Below are 21,050 nucleotides of genomic sequence, written 5' to 3'. Positions count from 1 at the left end.
ACTTCACGACTATATTTTGCGAATTCATACATTTAATTTCGAATCATCCGCCCTAATTTGTATTCTCAACTGTTATGGTAAAACACAGATAACGACAGTATATGTTTTTGCAGAGATTTACTCGCAAGCTATAATTTTTCACTTTATAAAACGCAGTTTTTATGCTGCCTCTGCGTGTCCAGTCACAGGTGATGTTCGGTTGTTCTCAGTGCTGTTTTGCGCAAAATTTGAACTTCCTTTACACACATGCAGAGGAAGAGAAACGTTAAACAAATTTAAAATCAGTTCCCAAACTGGTATGAGAACAAATGTACGAACATTAAGGTAATAACAACAACAGAGAGAAACGATTTTACGTCTTGCTTCGATAGAATTATTATTACTAAAACAGTTTACATTTTACAGAACTGAATAAAAGCACCCTCTGACGATGACACAAAGGTGCTGAAAAATGTTTGGTCATTTATCACCAACAAATGTTTTCATAACAGCGGGACTCGAGGTACTGCAATGTTGACTGCAAACACAGTTACTGATAGAGCTTCGAAACCAAACGATGTATGTTTTAACTTCACTCCACAACACATTTTTGCACTAGAACGTTCTTTTTTCTGCAAAAGCTAACACCAGATCTCCTCATTGCATATCAATAACATCTTATTGCGTTTCACAGATATCTTCATATCAGTATCTAGCTAACTGCGGAATGGTGCATGATCAGTTTTTCAGGCAAGAAAATGGGAAGCTGTGATACACGAAACAGAAGCAAAAACATCATCGCCAAGGTAGTTATGTCAGTTGATAGTGTGGGTACTAGCATTCAGTCTGTGCAGTTCTCGGTGTACTGTACAGAAATGAATTAACAGTGTACTATTGGCTTCTTACATATGAAATAACTTCCTTGCAAGAATGTATAAATAAAACTGTATTTTACTGTAGTGATGAACCAAACAAGGTTGCCATGTTGTTAATCGACTGACCTTGAACTCGACGTTTTCCTTAAATTGGATCAGGCACACGCCGAAATATTTCCAACCATAAGGACACAGCTGACCACACGTCTCACCATTCTCAAACTTTTAAGGATGTAACTATCTGTACGTACGAATTACGTTTTTTTCGTAAACTTTATTTTTTAAAATTTACGTTCTTGCCATGAATTGTTAATCTGTTACCTGGAAGCTCTAAATAGGTCGTACATATTCAGTAATTATGGTGACATACAACAGCTTCTATTGGTATATAGCATAAATTATATTAAGAGCAATAATTTATAATATTAACGTAAAAATAAAACAGAAAATCAGAAAATGGAAATGAGAATCAATTAAGAAACATAAAATAAAAGGAATTAACTCAAGTTCCATATGAATAACTTCCAGTCTATATCACTAGATACATTACTGGCAGCCTCAGAACAACTCGAATTTTGTCGACTACTTAGAAGTATACCTAGTTCTAAAACTAATGTTGCGACTTATTCTACATTGCCCAGACTGGTATGTGCGTACCTCCGAAATCCTCGAGTCTATGCATACATGCGAGGGTGGCCATACCATTCTTTCTTTCCTTCCTTTTTTAACAATATATTTCTAAAGGTCGGGACACGCAGGTCCGGGCCGTGTCAGGGCCGAGCGTTGGACGAGTGACGGCCGTGCTCCGGTCTGTTCCTGCAGGGGCCACACGTGACCGGGGCACGTCCGTGTTCCTTGTAGAGATGGGGGATCTGCTTTTGAACTGATTCATAGAGTTGAATCTTTCAAAGGAGTGAACAATCAGTGATTCAGAAAAAAAGAACGGTAGCTCCAAACGTTTCCCATGGCAGAGAGAGAGAGAGAGAGAGAGAGAGAGACGGAGCATATCAGCAGCGCCTCTGCTGGTCACAGCACAGTGCACGCCACACAACACAGCCAGCACCTGCATCTGCCCTGCTTCTACCTTGGCTGCCTGCATTGTGCACTGCCCCATTGGATTTTGTGTTTCACATATGCCGTGCCGTCTCAGTGCGTCGTCTGCCGCGTGCAGTGTCTGGCGCAGCTTAACTTCGCATTGCACTCTGTCGGCGATCGTTTCAGTCGCACATTCTGCCCTCTGGGCAGTTGATGCGAGCAACAGGACAGAGAGCCACCTAGCGGATAACATAGGAACCATTTGCAACAACCTGCTCGCAAGGGAACGGACGATATGTTTCGGAGCGGGTGAGTGGTGGCCGTTCACCACTCCCCCCACCCTCGGAACTCGCCCGCTCAACGCTCACCCCACCATTCTCGACTCTAGCCAGAGCGTTGAGCAAAGCAACTCAGGTGTCACTCTGGTCTCTGCGGTCTTAGCTCACGCAGTAATACAGCTCGCGGCTCGACCTGCTCGACTCAGTGCTTCTGCATCGGAGTTCGTCTCCACTGGATATTGTTCTTCGTAGTAATACCGGTACGTATATTACATTATTATGTTATGTATACATCATTTGTTTTTATTTTATTTTTATTTGTTTAAACTGATCAGATTAGGTTCCTGACGACTCCTCTTACTATAGGATTTTTATTATGGACACTCGAATGTACGCTTTAATTACGAGCGAACCGATAAACGTATCGCAAAATGTGATACACCAATATTTTCCTTGTTTTATTCTGCGTAAGGCTATATGCAGCACTTTCGTTTTACAGTCAAATTTATATTTTTTTTCTTATTCTGGTACGGATTTTGCGATTTTAGGCGTCTTCGGAAGGAAACGTTCACTTTAAAAATATATGGCTTGCGATGTATGTGTATGAGGTTAATGAAATTTTAATACATTATAGCCAAATATATTGTTAATGTAAATATCAAGTTACAACATTTTCCGATCACCCAAAAAAACCACGATAGTGCAAAATAAATCAATAATCAAAAACTTTGTCATATCGTGGAAATTTCAATAAACAATACAAAATGCTTACTCATTACCTGTGTTACTTCAAAATAGGATCAAATAAGATCAAAATACAGGTATAGTACTGGAATAAACCAAGTTTAAAGGGCAATGTGCCTTCCATTTATTTTCTATTGTAAATGAGTGGTGAGTCATGAAAAAGAGCTAATTCATTTCAGGGAGTGAACAATTCTGATCCGATCTCTGAAAAGAACAGTTTTGCCCATCTCTAGTTCCTTGTAGTGATTTGTGTTTCTGTTTGTGAAAGCTGTAAAACATGTTCACTAATTTTCGTAATAGTGAATTAGGACTTATAGCACTTGCTTTAGACGAAGAGGGAAAAGAACGGAGGCAAACAAGAAGAAGAAAATTATGGATCCACAGTGCCTGGAAAACAAGACCAGTACAGGGAGAGTTTCGAACATTATTTTCTCATCTCATGGATGATGAGACTAAGTTTTTTTTAGGATGACGCAGTACATCTTCTGTGAACTTTTAAAGAAACTAGAACCAAGACTGAGAAAAAACGACACTTTCTGGAGAGTATCAGTTTCACCCAAAGAACGACTGGCTGTTTTTTTAAGGTAGGTTAAAGAAAAGTACACAGAACACAAATAAATAAGAAGTTTTAAGGACAGAATTTTTATTTTATTACTTTAGTAATTGAAAGGTAAATACGTAAGTAAGTAAATAATACAGTTAAATTTCTACTACCCTAAGAAAAAGAAATGGGGACTATTCAGTGAATTAATTTCTGAAGCTGATGAGGATGCAGGGGAACTTGGAGGATGATGGCTTTGGTTATTTATATGCGAATTGTGGGAATCCCTTTGCAAATCCAAAAGCTGCTGCTCGTTTTCCACAGGTGAAGCATATGGTGTTGAAACAGATTTTGCTGAGGAATTGGAGGATGATGGAGTGAATTGATAGACTGATACGTCATCCATGAGTTACTTCAGTTCAAAGTCTTGTACAATTGAAAAAGTCATACTTTTAGCTTGATGAAAAAGTAGTGGATGCAACGATTTTAGGGCTGGTCCTATATCAGCCAAAAAACATTAACTGAGTTTTGTATTTCTCGCTGTTTTTCAGGTTTTTTTTCTCCCAAAATGTAAGCCATGAGCTGGCTTGAACCAGATTCTTGCGGTTTAACCTCACGCTGAAATTTTCGTTTCAGTGGTGGTTTCATAAACGTGTTCTTATTTGAGCTGACGGACGAATGAGCTGAGGACGTCTGGGAATGCCGAGTGAGCTCTATCAAATTCTCTGTTTCACTACCCTGGGTTTTAATGATCGATTCTTCATCTGCAATGTCTTCTTGTGTAGACTCTTTTTCGTTTTCAACAATAGACTGCTCCTCTTGGGAATCTGTATTTGATTCTTGTTTATGCTCATTATTGTCTTGCGTGTAAGGAACATTGGAAACTGTTTCTCGTTCTACCACGTAAGGTAGCAGGAACTTTAAGAGATCTTCATACTCATATTTATGTTGATGAATAGCATCTTGTCGTGAAACAGTTTTCCTTTTCTGCAGGGTCTTCCTTAGATGGTCACGAACAGATGCCCATTTTTTTGCATTCCTCTAATCCACCTGTAGCAAAAATATTTTAAATCGCGTATTTATATTACAAGGTTTAAAATGCTGCAAATATTTTATAGATTATACAATATTTCTCATCTTATATAATTCACTTTTTTTCATGTTCCTTGCTACAGGAGATTCATTTAAAACTATTTCGTTCAGCTACAGGTTGGGAAACTCCACACTTGGGGCTATCGTCCATGACACCTCTAGAGCAGTTATCGATTTATTGTTAGAAGAGGTGATGCCTGTGCTGAATGAAGAAAAATTGAATGCTATAGCTGAGGAGTTTTGGACAAAATGGCAGTTTCCAAACTGCATTGGGTGTTTAGATGGAAAGCACGTAGCAATACAGGCTCCAAACAACTCAGGAAGTCTCTATTCGAATTACAAAAAAACATATTCCATTGTGCTTCTTGCTCTGGTTGACCCATGTTATAATTTTATTGCAATAGACGTGGGAGAGAACGGAAAAAAACTCTGATGGAGGCATTCTAGTAAATTCAAATCTTGGAAAGTCATTGGAAAACAATACGCTTAGCGTCCCAAAGGGTAAAACTTTGCCCGGAACTGATGTTGAACTTCCAATGGTAGTTGTAGGCGATGAAGCTTTTCCTCTCAAAACATACTTGATGCGACCATATCCTGGCAGGAACTTAACAAATGACAAGGCTACATTTAATTATCGTTTGAGTCGGGCAAGAAGAATATTCGAAAATGAATTCGGTATATTGCAACAGAAATTTCGAATATTTAGAAGAATTCTTCAGGGAGATCCTAATAACCTTACAATGATTGTGACGGCTTCGTGTGTACTGTACAACTTTATTCGAAAAATGGAAGGTTATAGGGTGCCCGAACAGAGGATGGATCAAAATGAAACTGCTGAGGGATCCGGTAGATCATCAAATCTTCGAAACCTATCTCGAATTCGTGAGAGATCAACAGATGCTGCATTTGCTGTACGAGAACAACTCAAAAAAATTCCTAAATTCTCCACAAGGGACTGTGGAATGGCAAGAACATGTCGCCTTGGCGATATAACGATGACATAAACCAAACATCTGTTTGTAAAATAAAAAGCAAATAAATATCTTTCGGGTATTAAAACTTGTATAGTTTTTATCTTACCTTTTGCTTGTAGATCTGTTGCAATTTTCTTCCAAACTCTGTCTTTGTACTCGATATTCCTGTAGTTTTCACTTCCCTGATCGTAAAGAACCGGAAACTTACGAACTTCTTCTATTAGTCGTTCCACATCCATGTTTTGTACACAGAAAAGTCTTGCGCAGTTGCACAGCTCACAAGACAATTCTACAGTCAGGCCGTGTCCGTCACGTGACAAATTAAACACGGCGAATCCCGCCCGGCCCTGCCACGGCCCGTTGACGTTCCCCGTGCACGTCCCGGTCAAGTGGGGCCCGCTGTGCTACATTTGTTCTAATGATGGATTTCGTTGTCCGGGTGACGGCCGAAACTCGGACGTATCTCGGCACGGACACTGTCCGGACATGTGTGTCCCGACCTTTATTTATGTATATCTGTATTTTAATGTTTCTCTCAATTGAATTTGTATGTGCCTGTCATTATGTGTAATGGAGGAAACGCTTCTTCTGATCTGTTGACGCGTCCATTTGATCTTATAGAGTGATAGTTAAGCAATTGCCTTTTTTTGTATTCTATGTGCAATCTTATTAACTGTAGTGCACAAGTTTTGGTCACTTACAATTGCTTGCAGATCTCAATCAAACTGACTGCAGCCTACCCCTACCTGAAAAAGGGGGTATCTGCGAAAAGAATGATCAGCGGAACCTTCCTTTCCACATTAAAAAATTGGTGTGTTATCATGTCCTACTCGATGCAAATGTTTGGGATATGGAGCCTGACCTGTAAATAGGTGCACCATACCTCGAGTACGGGCCTGTTCCTGACGCTTGGGAATATATTGTAAACCTGCCCTGCAATGTTTATAGAGTCCCAGTCAGACTGCCATTCGTCTAACTTCCAGGCTCGTAAATGTCATTCGTGTGATCTCGTACACAAGATCATATTGCCCAGCCCTAACCAATACAGTGCTGTTCTGTAACGTACCACGATATCCATCTTCTTAAACTATAACAGAATGACATCTAGAATGAATTTTCATTCAGCAGAGTGTGCGCTGATCGGAAACTTTCTGGCTGATTGAAACTGTGTGTCGGGTGGGAACTCAAACCTGGGACCCACAGTTCTGGTCCGACAGATCCTTTTAATCTCCCAGAAAGTTTCAATACCATGACATGTCCATTTCATCTGCATTTCTTGCATTTATGTTTCCGTTTTCTTCAAAGGCAAAGAGAAAATGTGAAGCGGTATCCTAGCGTCATGAATTTTTGATTTTCAAATGTTAAAAGAACAGAAGATGTTTTTGCTGTTCCTCAGTAAGAAGAAGGACTCGCTCTTTGTTAATGAACGAAGAAAGACGCATGCTATTTTAGAGCGTAATCGGCTGTAGCCATTTTGGTTGTGAGAATAAGTGAAAAGTCTTTTATGTGGATCGAAGGAAGACTGTAGTATAACTTTATCAGTGAAAAGTTGTGTGAGTCACTATTCCAAGCAGTACTGCAGTATTCAGAAAACCAAGAAGCCCTCTTGTGTACTTTGGAGCCATCACGAGGATGCGATTACAACAATATAAAGATTTTGTAGGTGGATACGGCGGTCGGACGTAGTATTATTAATTGCTAAGCATGAATCTACACCAAGAGAAAGACTATTTCGTTTCCGTGGAACCAATATGAAAAGATTTTTTACCCACTTGCAGGCAGAGCTCAGCTTATTGTGCTTGTCTGACACCCCGGAAAATTTCGTGAAAGACAGTAATCAAAATTCCAGTTTCATATCAGATCTTTACTACACTCCTGGAAATGGAAAAAAGAACACATTGACACCGGTGTGTCAGACCCACCATACTTGCTCCGGACACTGCGAGAGGGCTGTACAAGCAATGATCACACGCACGGCACAGCGGACACACCAGGAACCGCGGTGTTGGCCGTCGAATAGCGCTAGCTGCGCAGCATTTGTGCACCGCCGCCATCAGTGTCAGCCAGTTTGCCGTGGCATACGGAGCTCCATCGCAGTCTTTAACACTGGTAGCATGCCGCGACAGCGTGGACGTGAACCGTATGTGCAATTGACGGACTTTGAGCGAGGGCGTATAGTGGGCATGCGGGAGGCCGGGTGGACGTACCGCCGAATTGCTCAACACGTGGGGCATGAGGTCTCCACAGTACATCGATGTTGTCGCCAGTGGTCGGCGGAAGGTGCATGTGCCCGTCGACCTGGGACCGGACCGCAGCGACGCACGGATGCACGCCAAGACCGTAGGATCCTACGCAGTGCCGTAGGGGACCGCACCGCCACTTCCCAGCAAATTAGGGACACTGTTGCTCCTGGGGTATCGGCGAGGACCATTCGCAACCGTCTCCATGAAGCTGGGCTACGGTCCCGCACACCGTTAGGCTGTCTTCCGCTCACACCCCAACATCGTGCAGCCCGCCTCCAGTGGTGTCGCGACAGGCGTGAATGGAGGGACGAATGGAGATGTGTCGTCTTCAGCGATGAGAGTCGCTTCTGCCTTGGTGCCAATGATGGTGGTATGCGTGTTTGGCGCCGTGCAGGTGAGAGCCACAATCAGGACTGCATACGACCGAGGCACACAGGGCCAACACCCGGCATCATGGTGTGGGGAGCGATCTCCTACACTGGCCGTACACCACTGGTGATCGTCGAGGGGACACTGAATAGTGCACGGTACATCCAAACCGTCATCGAACCCATCGTTCTACCATTCCTAGACCGGCAAGGGAACTTGCTGTTCCAACAGGACAATGCACGTCCGCATGTATCCCGTGCCACCCAACGTGCTCTAGAAGGTGTAAGTCAACTACCCTGGCCAGCAAGATCTCCGGATCTGTCCCCCATTGAGCATGTTTGGGACTGGATGAAGCGTCGTCTCACGCGGTCTGCACGTCCAGCACGAACGCTGGTCCAACTGAGGCGCCAGGTGGAAATGGCATGGCAAGCCGTTCCACAGGACTACATCCAGCATCTCTACGATCGTCTCCATGGGAGAATAGCAGCCTGCATTGCTGCGAAAGGTGGATATACACTGTACTAGTGCCGACATTGTGCATGCTGTGTTGCCTTGTCTATGTGCCTGTGGTTCTGTCAGTGTGATCATGTGATGTATCTGACCCCAGGAATGTGTCAATAAAGTTTCCCCTTCCTGGGACAATGAATTCACGCTGTTCTTATTTCAATTTCCAGGAGTGTATTTACTTATCTGCCATTAATTAATTTCATTATTCCCATTTATCTCAATTTTGTTTTTATTGTATTATATAACCTTGTAAAAGTGAACCACATATGAACAAAACTATTCGTAGTAATACAAATGCTACTACTACTGCTACTACTGATAGACGAGAGGGAGGTCATTATAGGTGAAGCAAACTGATTAGTATCAGGCATTGATCAGATATGATCCGTATCCTTTTTTATTTAAACTGTGTGAGTATTTATATTAAACGGTTTAGGGAAATCGCAGATAACCTTAGTCCAGTAGCAACATGTAGCACTGAACTGCGCTGGGAAAGCACTAGTTACAACCAATCTCTACTTACAAATTTAACAAAGAGATGATAGACGGTGTTGAGAAAGCGCTCGTAGAAACCCATGTTGGCGGTCTCGTACGGGAGAAAGTAAGTGCCGACGTAGGCGGGGTTGTGAGGGTTGGCAACCCTGTCGCTGCACCAGGGCGTCATCACGTTGGTCGAAACGGCAACCAGCGGCACTCCACCGAGCAGGTGTGCGAAAGGGTCGAAGCAGTCGATCGTTAAAGCGTGCACGATCACCAAGTCGAACTGCTTCTGGCCGTTCCTGTCCAACATCAACTTCGTCACTCAGTTGCCTCTGAACAGTGGCTGCAGTGGAATTATATTACTGTGATACAATCATTAACAGACAACTAAAGGTTGATCCAAAAATAAAGAATCAATTTCAAATGGCTACATCTCCTGAAAAGTAAACCGAATCCCAATCAATTACACATCATATGAAAGTGGATACTCTAAAGCATGGTTTGCTCGACAGTAGATGTGTAAGTTTCAGCTGCAATCCTGCCCAGGTCAGAAACAAAGAAAAATAAGGTTGTGTCGGGAAATAGCTAGAACAGTACAATCACTGTGTAAGTCGGATAATTAGAGAGTTCACAGACTCGTCACATGCCTACCAATTTGCTAGTTATACAGGTAGTATGTACTACGTCGACCACTTACACATTTTCCAAACAATTAGATTAGTCTCGCATTTCTCAAACAAACAGTGGGAGTTGCTATTGTGAACCAAAGCATGCGGAAACAAACATGGACGCTACATCGATGTCATAAACATGGTGGAGAAGGAACGTTACGACAGCGGTAACGTGGGCTCCAACCAAAGAGCAGAGCACAGTCAGAATCGTCACGCACACATAAAGAATTTATGACGTTACACACAATTAGAATTACAAAATGGAGCTCATTGTCCACAAAATGAGGGTTGTGTTCGGCCACCAGCATAACGTGCACTGATGAGCTACAACATTACGACAACCTGCTTCATAGCGTGTTTGCGCGTATAATTTTGCGTATCAGTTATCTGAAAATTTCTTGGTAGGTTCGTGGAGGTATGGGGCATTAGATATCTATGCACAGGTCACGAAAGTCGCGTTGATTTGTACGCGGCTGTGGCTCCCGATAGCGACCCAGCTAGGTTCCAAAGTATTTACATCGTGCAAATCTGGTCGTCGATACATCGACGTGAGTTTAGCATAATGCTCCTCAAACCACTGTAGCACGGTTCTGGCTCCGAGACAGGGACAATTGTGCTACGGAAAGATGACAGCGCCATCGGGGAAGACATCAAGCGTGACAGGATGCCTCCTCGGTTACTACCACGGGTCCCACCCAAGCGCAGGAGAATGTCTCCCATAGCATAATACTGCTCCCACCAACCGACGTCCGTTCCGCGCTGCACGTTTCGAGCCGTCATTCACCTCGATGACGGCGTTCGTGGAGACGACCAGGTACCTTGTATAGGAAAAATGTGGTTGACCCACAGAGCCGACACGTTTCGTTTGATCGACGGTTGAATCCCAATGGTCCCGTACCCACTGCAATCGTAACTAACGATTCCGTTGCGTCAACATGAGAACGTGTAGGGGTGGCCTAATGCGGAGCTTCATGTTCAACCATGTGCGAGAAACACTGTGCTCCGAAACACTTATGTAAGCACCAGCATTGTGCTCTTGCGGCAGAGATGCGGCACATCACCATCTCCTACTTTACAAAGCAGCCATGCCTCCGGACCCCACGTTATGTGAACAGTTTTGGACTTCCAGCCACTTAGAACCTAGTTGTAGTTTCACTGTCCTCTTTCCGTACATACTTACGACAATAGCACACGAACATCCGAACAGCTTCGACATTTTGTAGATACTCGGTCAGAGGCTGTGCGTAATAATAATCTGTCCTTTGTCAAAGTACCTTTGAAACGTCCCCTTACTAAATACATCATTCAAAGCTCTCATAGTATTACAATGGTTCCAAAAAAAAAAATGAACAGTTCACAAAGTACAGACAAAATACAATTTCATTAGTGTGAAGTTACCCAACTGTGTCATTGCGTAAACATGTGTCACTGATGTAGTAAAAAAAAAAGTCTATCTCTCAGTTAAATGATCAGATAGCTGTGTAATTTATGTGTTAGAGGAATATGGTACCGATGTGTAAAGTTGTATAAGTAAATACCATATTAGCTAGGGCTCCTTGTGCTTGCCAAACACATGGTACACTACCCCCCTGAGGATTAATGTAATTATACCCTCAGGTGTTACAGATTACAACAATGGAATGAAATGTATTACGGAAAACCTTTGTATCATTGTACTTCAAATATCTTTAAAAATAAATGATTTAAGTACAAAATTAATCACTCAAATACGTGTCCTGTAGCGCTAAATGTGCGTCTTGCTGTAAGATAATCTCTGTGGAAGTGTCGTAGTTATTGTCCTCCGAAAGCTAAGTTCTGCAGAAGTCAATGTACTTACCTCATGATAAACAAAAGTGAAATGCTTTGCGTATAGATACCTTAGTTATTACGCTTATTGCCGTGGTGAAGAAAAAACTGTGCTGTAACGTATTGTTGTGCTACTGAAAAGGCAGTCTGATTGTAGCTATACCACAAAAGTTACTACTAAAACATGTTTTACTTTACAGAAGAATTCAGAAAAAACTGTGCAGATATAAAACAGATACACCGCAAAAGCAACATTGTAAATTGTCAGTCATTAGCAGCGTCGTGATAAAATCGTGTAGCTGTCACATAAACTAACCACTGTCTCATCTGGTATCTCACAGAAAGTACCTTAAATCCAGAATGTATTTTCAAGTAAACCAAAATGTTGCATTAGAATCTCATTAGCAGTACCAGTATATGTTCTAAGTATGTGAGCCTTATAGTCGTCACGTAATCGTGCAACTAACAAGCAAGAATGTACACACACAATAACACTGTGTCGTCTGTTCACTATAACAATGCATTCGTAATTTCTGTTTAAATAAGTTCTCTTGGTTCTTGACTGGATATTTAACTTCAAACATTGTTGCATGGTAACAGTTTCTAAAGCATACTAGTAACGTGAAGTGAAACGTTTTATGGCAAAGACAAAGTTAAAAAGCAGATTATCTCTCAATAAATGGTTTTACATGTGAAATGTGGTTTGACCCTATGCTCTTCCTAGTACGCAGAGTTTCAACTATAACGCAATTATCATGTGGTATACGTCGGTGAGGAATGCTAAAATTTTTCTCAAGGTTAGCGTCTATGTTATTTTTCTCTGAGCCAGCCGGCGCACGCGGCTGCCTGCGGTGCGAATCATTGTTATCTAAGGGGATGTTTCACCTTATCTCAGTGGAATTCGCCATTTGCAGCTCATACCTTCGCTAAGGTGAACCCCGCCCATGTCTTTTCCGCGTACATTCTTTCGTTACATCGTCACGTGCCGGGAACCCCACCAGTTGGCATTCAGCGTCGCGGTTGGGCAATGGTCATAATGCTTTGGCTGATCATTGTGACAATCACTGACGAGATACGAACATCCAATCCAACTCATGTTTGTTGCTCATACAAAAAACAGAAGCTGCACAAGCCTCATCTCAGACTAACTTATAGTTGACTAGAAAAATGAAGGGATAGAACCTGCGCATGCAGTGTTTAACAGTACGTCCTTCACTAAAGTATGATACGAGAGTCTTGTTTGGTCTTTTAGAAAGCGAATTTGGTGGTTCAGCTTACCAGATTGTGGCGCAAAATAGTTGTTTTTGTATAAAATCTGGCAGGTTTCATATGGATGGTTTGATAAATGGATGGGTGCCCTAAATGTTGCCTAATGTGAACCTTGATAGTATAGCGGGAATAGTTTATTATAACCTGGACACATTTTGTTTTGAAGACTCTACAGTCGTTTCAGATGAGTATCAGTTTCCACCTGTGCAAACCAGACAAAATGGATGGAAGTATGATGCTACATCAAATTTTCAGTTTCACATTCTCTGATAGTACATCACTCTTGAAGAGTGGAACAACTGACACAACAGGTCACAATCTTTGTTGTCTGTGCTAAACAAAAATGTCGTGTGACGAGGGCCTCCCGTCGGGTAGACCGTTCGCCTGGTACCTTTCTATTTGACGCCACTTCGACGCCTTGCGCGTCGATGGGGATGAAATGACGATGATTAGGACAACACAACACCCAGTCCCTGAGCGCAGAAAATGTCCGACCCAGCCGGGCATCGAACCCGGGCCCCTTGGATTGACAGTCTGTCCTGCGAACCACTCAGCTAGCGGGGGCGAACGTTGTCTGTGCTGATTATGTGCGACGTCACAGTCTAGTGAGTCACACCAATTGACGTGCGTGCTACCAGTCGTGAGTTTGTGGATGGTGAGCTCGAACCTGGAAGTGACCACAACTGTTTTGCTCTAGTTGTGACTGATTTACTCCTTCCAGATAATGCATCATTGAGTGATTCAAACAGCATATCTGGTCGATGGAGTGGGTGTTTATTTCTGCTGTGTACAACTGGTCATCCTTATGTGACGTGTCTGCCGCCATCTTCGAAGCTGAGACTGCTGCAAGCAGAGTTACTTGTGCATGCTACACATGTATTTTCGCCGGCACACTCTGAATTGGTTTCCACATCGCCGAAGTGGCGGTAAATTAGATCCGTTGCCTTTTAACCAGCTCATAGGAGCGGTGATGGTTGGAGTGAAACTAAAGAGAGTGGTGTGTGTGTGTGGGGGGGGGAAGGGGGTCCAGGAGGCGCGAGCTTCTCTGCCAGTGGGTCAGTGATAATTGGTGGTGTAGATGGTGCCTGAGGGACTTGTTCACCTCACACATGAGGCACTTCCGTAGCTGACATCCAGGGACAGGCTCTAGTGGGCAATGCGTGGATCTCTGGTAGGCGGCGTTTTGCACATGGGCCAGCAGTAGTGGGTGAGGACTGGCAAGGCACTTTGGGGGAAAAGATCTCAAATGTACGTTCCAAGGATTGTGTACGGGGTGGATCAATACATAGCAGCGAGGCATCTCAGGGCTTCTGCAGAGGTCGCTGTTGTCATCATCTTCTTAGAATGGTTCAAATGGCTCTGAGCACTATGGGACTTAACTGCTAAGGTCATCAGTCCCCTGGAACTTAAAATTACTTAAACTTAACCAACCTAAGGACATCACACACATCCATGCCCGAGGCAGGATTCGAACCTGCGACCGTAGTGGTCGCGCGGTTCCAGACTGTAGCGGCTAGCACCGCTCGGCCACTCTGGCTGGCCATCATCTTCTTAGACACAGATGTGTTAGCCAGGTGTCGTTCCTGAAAATTGTCACGATAGAACGGTTAACAGGTGTAATGCCGGTTCATAGGGTCGAAAGGGAGCAGTATTTCGGCGATCAGACATGTCGCCTTCGTCATTCAATGTAGCTGACTTCTGCCCATCCCATAAAATAAAGGCGTTGTTGGGGAGCATCAACGATGACCCTGACTTGTGGAAGACTGGCATGTGACACTTATTCGACAAACAGTTCGCGCATTGAAGATCGCTGCCGAGAGCACCACAGACACACTCGACTACTGTATCCAAAGAAGCCGGTGGTAGCGGAGTACAGTTTATCCGAAACTTACATGATGAAATAAACATACACCAAGATTTTATCACAAAAGTCGAAATGCTGGAACAGCATCGTTAGACCATCAAAATACCCACGGGAGACAAACTTATTAACGGGGACTGTAGTTCTATTCTCAGCAGGGCTTGGGCACCAGCGCTGAAGCTAAATAAGGAGAAGAAACAGAGGGAATTGCACACGATGGTGGCCATGGTGGACAGAAAGTATACATCCACGCTGCCTGAGCTGGCCGTCTCTGGCCACAGTCGACGAAACAGTCACTTCTTCAGACGCTGACGAGCGCCCTCCGCTAAGGATCGCGTTTGGAGCTGCCTCCAGGCAAGGGACTATAAGTGGTCAACCAGAACATTATGACCACCTACCTAATAGCTGCTATGTACACCTTTGCACGGATAACAGCAGCAGCACGAGATGGCATGGAAGCAATGTGGTCTTGGTAGGTCTCTGGACCATGTTGCCACCAGATCTGCACACACAGTCACGTAACACCCGTAAATACCGGGGAGGATGGCGATGAGCTCTGACGCCACGTTCAGTAAAATCTCAGATGTGTCCGATAGGGCTCCGAACTGGCGAGTTGTGAGGCTTGTACAACAAACTGGAACTTGCCATTGTGTTCCCCGACCCACTCCATCACTCTCCTGCTCTTGTGACATGGCGCATTATCTTGCCGTAGGATGCCTTGGCCGACATGGTGCCTTGCTCTATCTCCACTGGACCCATGGATGCCCTCGTGAATGTTCCACAGAGCATAATCAGCCGACGTCAGCTTGTCAACGTCCCGCAGTACAGGTGTCAAGGAGTTGTTCCCCTGGAAGAAGGTAACGGGATTCATCAGAACATGCAACGCTCAACCGCTACGCCAACGTCCAGTGCCGATGGTCACGTGCCCATTTCAGTCGTAGTTACGGGTGTCGTAGTGTCAACATTGGCACCTGCAAGGGTCGTCGACTGCGGAGACCTGTCATTAGGAGTCTTCAGTGTACTGTGCGTTCAGAGACACTTGCAGTCTGACCAACATTAAAGTCCGATGTTAGTTCCGCCACAGTTTGCCGCCTGTCCTGTTTTACCAGTCGGCTCAACCTACGACGTCCGACTTGTGTAACGAGGGCTGGCCGTGCAACACCAAGACGTCTGGACATAGTTTCACCTCGGTTTTTGCACGTGCTGAAGACGCTGACCACTGCTCTCCTCGAATATCTGGCAAGTCGTGCTGTTTCCGAAATATTCGTGCCGAGCCTTTGGGCCGTCACAATCTGCCCACGGTCAAACTTAGATAGATCGCGCGCCTTTCCAAATTTACACACGGACAGCACACTCACTGATACTACATGGAACGTGCATGTGTGTGACTAGGAGTCATTCGTCGCCAGGTGACGTTGCTATTGCCGGGACTGGTTTATATTAATAGTAAGTCGGTGGACATAATGGTCTGCCTTATCAGTGTACGTCGGTCGAAAGAGACCAGGAGGTCAGTTGGTTGTTTGAAACGCTGTGCCCGCCGGACACTCTGAAACGGCAGAACAGCCGAAGACTGTTCGATCAACTGACACGGCGGAATCCCATCTGTCACGATGTTACTACAAAATGTCGGTGAAATCGTCAGTATTACATGATTGTTGGGAGCCGTTTATAGGTTCGACAACTTGTCACAGCCAAGGCGGAATCTGCAGAAAGTTGGAATATTTTTTCCAACTGTGCCAGAAAGGCTACGTAATGACAAAAATACCAAGTAAATGGATTTTGCATCTCAAACATCGTCATGAAATATAGTCCTCAAGTAAACAATTTACGACGTTACAGTGGTACATAATTTTGCTGTGGTGTCAGGGAACCGGTTCAGATAGAATTACTTAACAATTGCACAAACATGTAGCACATATCGTGGTATCATAGACGCTGTTTGCTTTGTTTTTTATTTTAAGTGTCGGCATTGTCATTCCGATTGTGCGTAGTATAATTTTATTGTTGCCTCGAAGTCAACCATGAGTGTACAATGGAAATATAAGACAACCCATTCCTTATGGTTAACTACCATTTTTCAGTACATCGTACTAAACAGCATCCATGAGTGTTACGTGGCATCATACTGCATGTCAGGTAGTGTTTCGAATTTTGCTGAGACGTTCATTAGGTCGGAAGAAGACAACAGACCTACTGGAAACTTAATCTTCAATGATGAGTTAACTTCTCACATAAAGGTCAAACAGAATAACCACAAGTGTTGATTATTGCAAATAACAATCCGCAAAGATCTTTGGAGGTCGTGTGTACATCTGCATCCACACTATATGATCAAAAGAATCGGGACACATCTTAGTGGAAACTAATATAAGGTATGTCCACCCTTCACCTTTATGACGAGTTGAACTGTTATAGAGGACAATTCCCTTGAGGTATTTAAATGCCTGCAAAGGAATGGCGGTCACCTACGACGCTGTGATCTGGAGTCGACGTTGTAACTCACCCCAAAGGTTTTCCGTCGGTTCAGGTCGGGGCTTTAGGCCGGCCAGTCCATTCCAAGAATGTTACCGTCCACAAACCGTTCACCTGACAGATACTGCTGCATTGTCATGTTGGTATGAAGAGTCATCGTCTCCGAGAGGTTCCTCTACAGTTCACAGGACGCGGCATTATAAAGTGTCTCTATATCCTTCCGCATGTACCATTTCCTTAAGCGCAAAAAGGGAAACACATATTAACCGCGGGAAACACACTCATAACACAAGATACAGCGTGATTGATTGATGACTCCAGATCACTCATTTCCAGTCATCCACTGTCCAGTGACGTCGTTCTTTACACCAAATGAAGCGTCGCTTGTGCCGACCGAAGTGGTCGTGCGGTTCTAGGCGCTGCAGTCAGGAACCGCGAGACCGCTACGGTCGCAGGTTCGAATCCTGCCTCGGGCATAGGTGTGTGTGATGTCCTTAGGTTAGTTAGGTTTAACTAGTTCTAAGGTCTAGGGGACTAATTACCTCAGAAGTTGAGTCCCATAGTGCTCAGAGCCATTTAAACCATTTTTTTTAAGCGTCGCTTGTGAGTGATTAGAGAAACGTGTGGCTTGTGAGCAGATGCTCAACGTTTATGCCCCATTCCTTTTAACCCCTTCGCACAGACACTGTGCTAGCTGGAGCTAATGGTAGCACATTGGAACTGAAGAGTGACTCCTTACGTTGACTTTATGCGATCTTCTACATCCACCTTCCTCAATGCTCGATGGGACGATCCCTATTTGTCAGTACGTTAGGTACTCGGTTGGGTAGTGGTCGTTCCTTCGCGTTTTCACTTTACAGTCGCATCACCGACGTCGTTTTGGCAGCTTTAGAATAGTTGAAACGTTCCTGACTACATTTGTTAGATGTCATCCAGTGACTACTCCAATGAGCTCTCCTGACTGATCCATTCTGCTGTGACGTTACCATACACTATTGCAGTACCTGTGGTATTCTGAACTAACGATGCAAATTTCCTTTGGAGATCCATGCATGCATGCAGTGCTCAAAGGTACAGGCACCGCGGCGACTACAGCCGTTATGAAATACAGTAAATGCATTCGGAACTGCGAATGTGGACAACCACCAGTTGTAGAACGGAATGGACAGTAAAAATTTGTGCCAGATCGGGACTCGAACACAGATTTCCCTCTTATGGCGTGTGATCACCTTACCATTTGGCTATCCGTACACGACTCACGACCAGACCCAGTTAAATATGTCGTCAGTCATGCGTCTACAACCTGTACTCGTACATCCAATATATATATGCCCGTATAGGTGAGACATATTACTTAAAACTCTCTTGCCCGGTGTCGGCGGATAAATACAACATGTCGACAGGTATGTGTACGGTGAAATGCCGGACTTCTTTTTAGTTCTACACTTCGATGAGAATACTTTATGGTTTTTAGATACGATATCGCACCGCTAATCTACCTCGACGGAGTCCGGTTTTTCCTAGGTTAGCGATTTAAGGCCATTCGATGGTGACTGGTTCTTCACGTCGTGCACCGGACATTACGCCCCTATTACATATAATAGTTTATGAAATAACTTCTACATCATCTCCGACTTTGATACCTGCAGAACGAAGTCTATGCTGCGATTATTGGAGACATGCTTGAGGAGGTTCAGGATAGAGAAATTGAATCCCGGCAGAATATCTGCTGATTTGCCAATGGACATCACTATGAACCTCAGAGATACAGATATATAAAGCTAGGTATCTATAGTTATTGACACTTTCACGTATACATCTTGGCGAATCCCCTGAATGTATTTGTTTCAGAATCTTAGACCGACCACCTAATGTCAGTGCATAATTTAGAGCTGAAGACGTCAAAAATCAGGCAAAAATGGATGTATCAATAAAATAGATGGTCCAGATGGTGGTTTGCACAGAAAGGTACTTGTAGATCTCGAATCGTTTCTCGGAAGAAATAGTTTTCAAAATTCACGTCCCCTACCAAGACTCAGATATGAGCGACATTTGTAAAATACACTCCTGGAAATTGAAATAAGAACACCGTGAATTCATTGTCCCAGGAAGGGGAAACTCTATTGACACATTCCTGGGGTCAGATACATCACATGATCACACTGACAGAACCACAGGCACATAGACACAGGCAACAGAGCATGCACAATGTCGGCACTAGTACAGTGTATATCCACCTTTCGCAGCAATGCAGGCTGCTATTCTCCCATGGAGACGATCGTAGAGATGCTGGATGTAGTCCTGTGGAACGGCTTGCCATGCCATTTCCACCTGGCGCCTCAGTTGGACCAGCGTTCGTGCTGGACGTGCAGACCGCGTGAGACGACGCTTGATCCAGTCCCAAACATGCTCAATGGAAGACAGATCCGGAGATCTTGCTGGCCAGGGTAGTTGACTTACACCTTCTAGAGCACGTTGGGTGGCATGGGATACATGCGGACGTGCATTGTCCTGTTGGAACAGCAAGTTCCCTTGCCGGTCTAGGAATGGTAGAACGATGGGTTCGATGACGGTTTGGATGTACCGTGCACTATTCAGTGTCCCCTCGACGATCACCAGTGGTGTACGGCCAGTGTAGGAGATCGCTCCCCACACCATGATGCCGGGTGTTGGCCCTGTGTGCCTCGGTCGTATGCAGTCCTGATTGTGGCGCTCACCTGCACGGCGCCAAACACGCATACGACCATCATTGGCACCAAGGCAGAAGCGACTCTCATCGCTGAAGACGACACGTCTCCATTCGTCCCTCCATTCACGCCTGTCGCGACACCACTGGAGGCGGGCTGCACCTTGTTGGGGCGTGAGCGGAAGACGGCCTAACGGTGTGCGGGACCGTAGCCCAGCTTCATGGAGACGGTTGCGAATGGTCCTCGCCGATACCCCAGGAGCAACAGTGTCCCTAATTTGCTGGGAAGTGGCGGTGCGGTCCCCTACGGCACTGCGTAGGATCCTACGGTCTTGGCGTGCATCCGTGCGTCGCTGCGGTCCGGTCCCAGGTCGACGGGCACGTGCACCTTCCGCCGACCACTGGCGACAACATCGATGTACTGTGGAGACCTCACGCCCCACGTGTTGAGCAATTCGGCGGTACGTCCACCCGGCCTCCCGCATGCCCACTATACGCCCTCGCTCAAAGTCCGTCAACTGCACATACGGTTCACGTCCACGCTGTCGCGGCATGCTACCAGTGTTAAAGACTGCGATGGAGCTCCGTATGCCACGGCAAACTGGCTGACTCTGACGGGGGCGGTGCACAAATGCTGCGCAGCTAGCGCCATTCGACGGCCAACACCGCGGTTCCTGGTGTGTCCGCTGTGCCGTGCGTGTGATCATAGCTTGTACAGCCCTCTCGCAGTGTCCGGAGCAAGTATGGTGGGTCTGACACACCGGTGTCAATGTGTTCTTTTTTCCATTTCCAGGAGTGTAGTTCTGCAAATGACGACGCATGCTCCGCTAGAGACAGTTTATCCGTCTGTTTTACGATATACACTCCACCGCGAATTCAGTAGACCCCTTTGTTGCAAGTTGGTCCCGTTCGTCTTTGAAAGCCGCAAATAGTCACCGAACTTCTTTCGTTTGCCTGTGTGCTGTCTCCACTGCCATGTTTTCGGCATGAACTACCGATTCTGTTTGTCTCCCTGGGGATTTATGGCAGAAATACCGTGCCCGGAATTTATTTTTTAAATGTGTCAGTTAGCTGCATGTTTCTCTTTGGCACGCTTCCGACGTCTTCGCTGAACATCCATTGCCTCTCAGAACCCATTCCAAGCGTTGTATCTCCCTCCCGAGGTGCA

General features: G+C 44.8%; 1 protein-coding gene across 1 annotated transcript in view; it reads right to left on the bottom strand.

Annotated features, from left to right (window-relative positions):
* Nucleotides 1-21,050, bottom strand: part of LOC126088143 (UDP-glucosyltransferase 2-like) — a 70,696-nt gene that overhangs the window by 38,755 nt on the left and 10,891 nt on the right. The window contains exon 3 of the mRNA XM_049906260.1: nucleotides 9,161-9,416. Within this exon, the coding sequence (XP_049762217.1) occupies nucleotides 9,161-9,416 (256 nt within the window). The remainder of the gene's footprint in view (nucleotides 1-9,160; nucleotides 9,417-21,050) is intronic.

Source organism: Schistocerca cancellata, chromosome 6, assembly GCF_023864275.1.
Source record: "Schistocerca cancellata isolate TAMUIC-IGC-003103 chromosome 6, iqSchCanc2.1, whole genome shotgun sequence".
Taxonomy (NCBI): Eukaryota; Metazoa; Arthropoda; class Insecta; order Orthoptera; family Acrididae; genus Schistocerca; species Schistocerca cancellata.
This window is presented reverse-complemented; position numbering and strand designations above follow the sequence as displayed.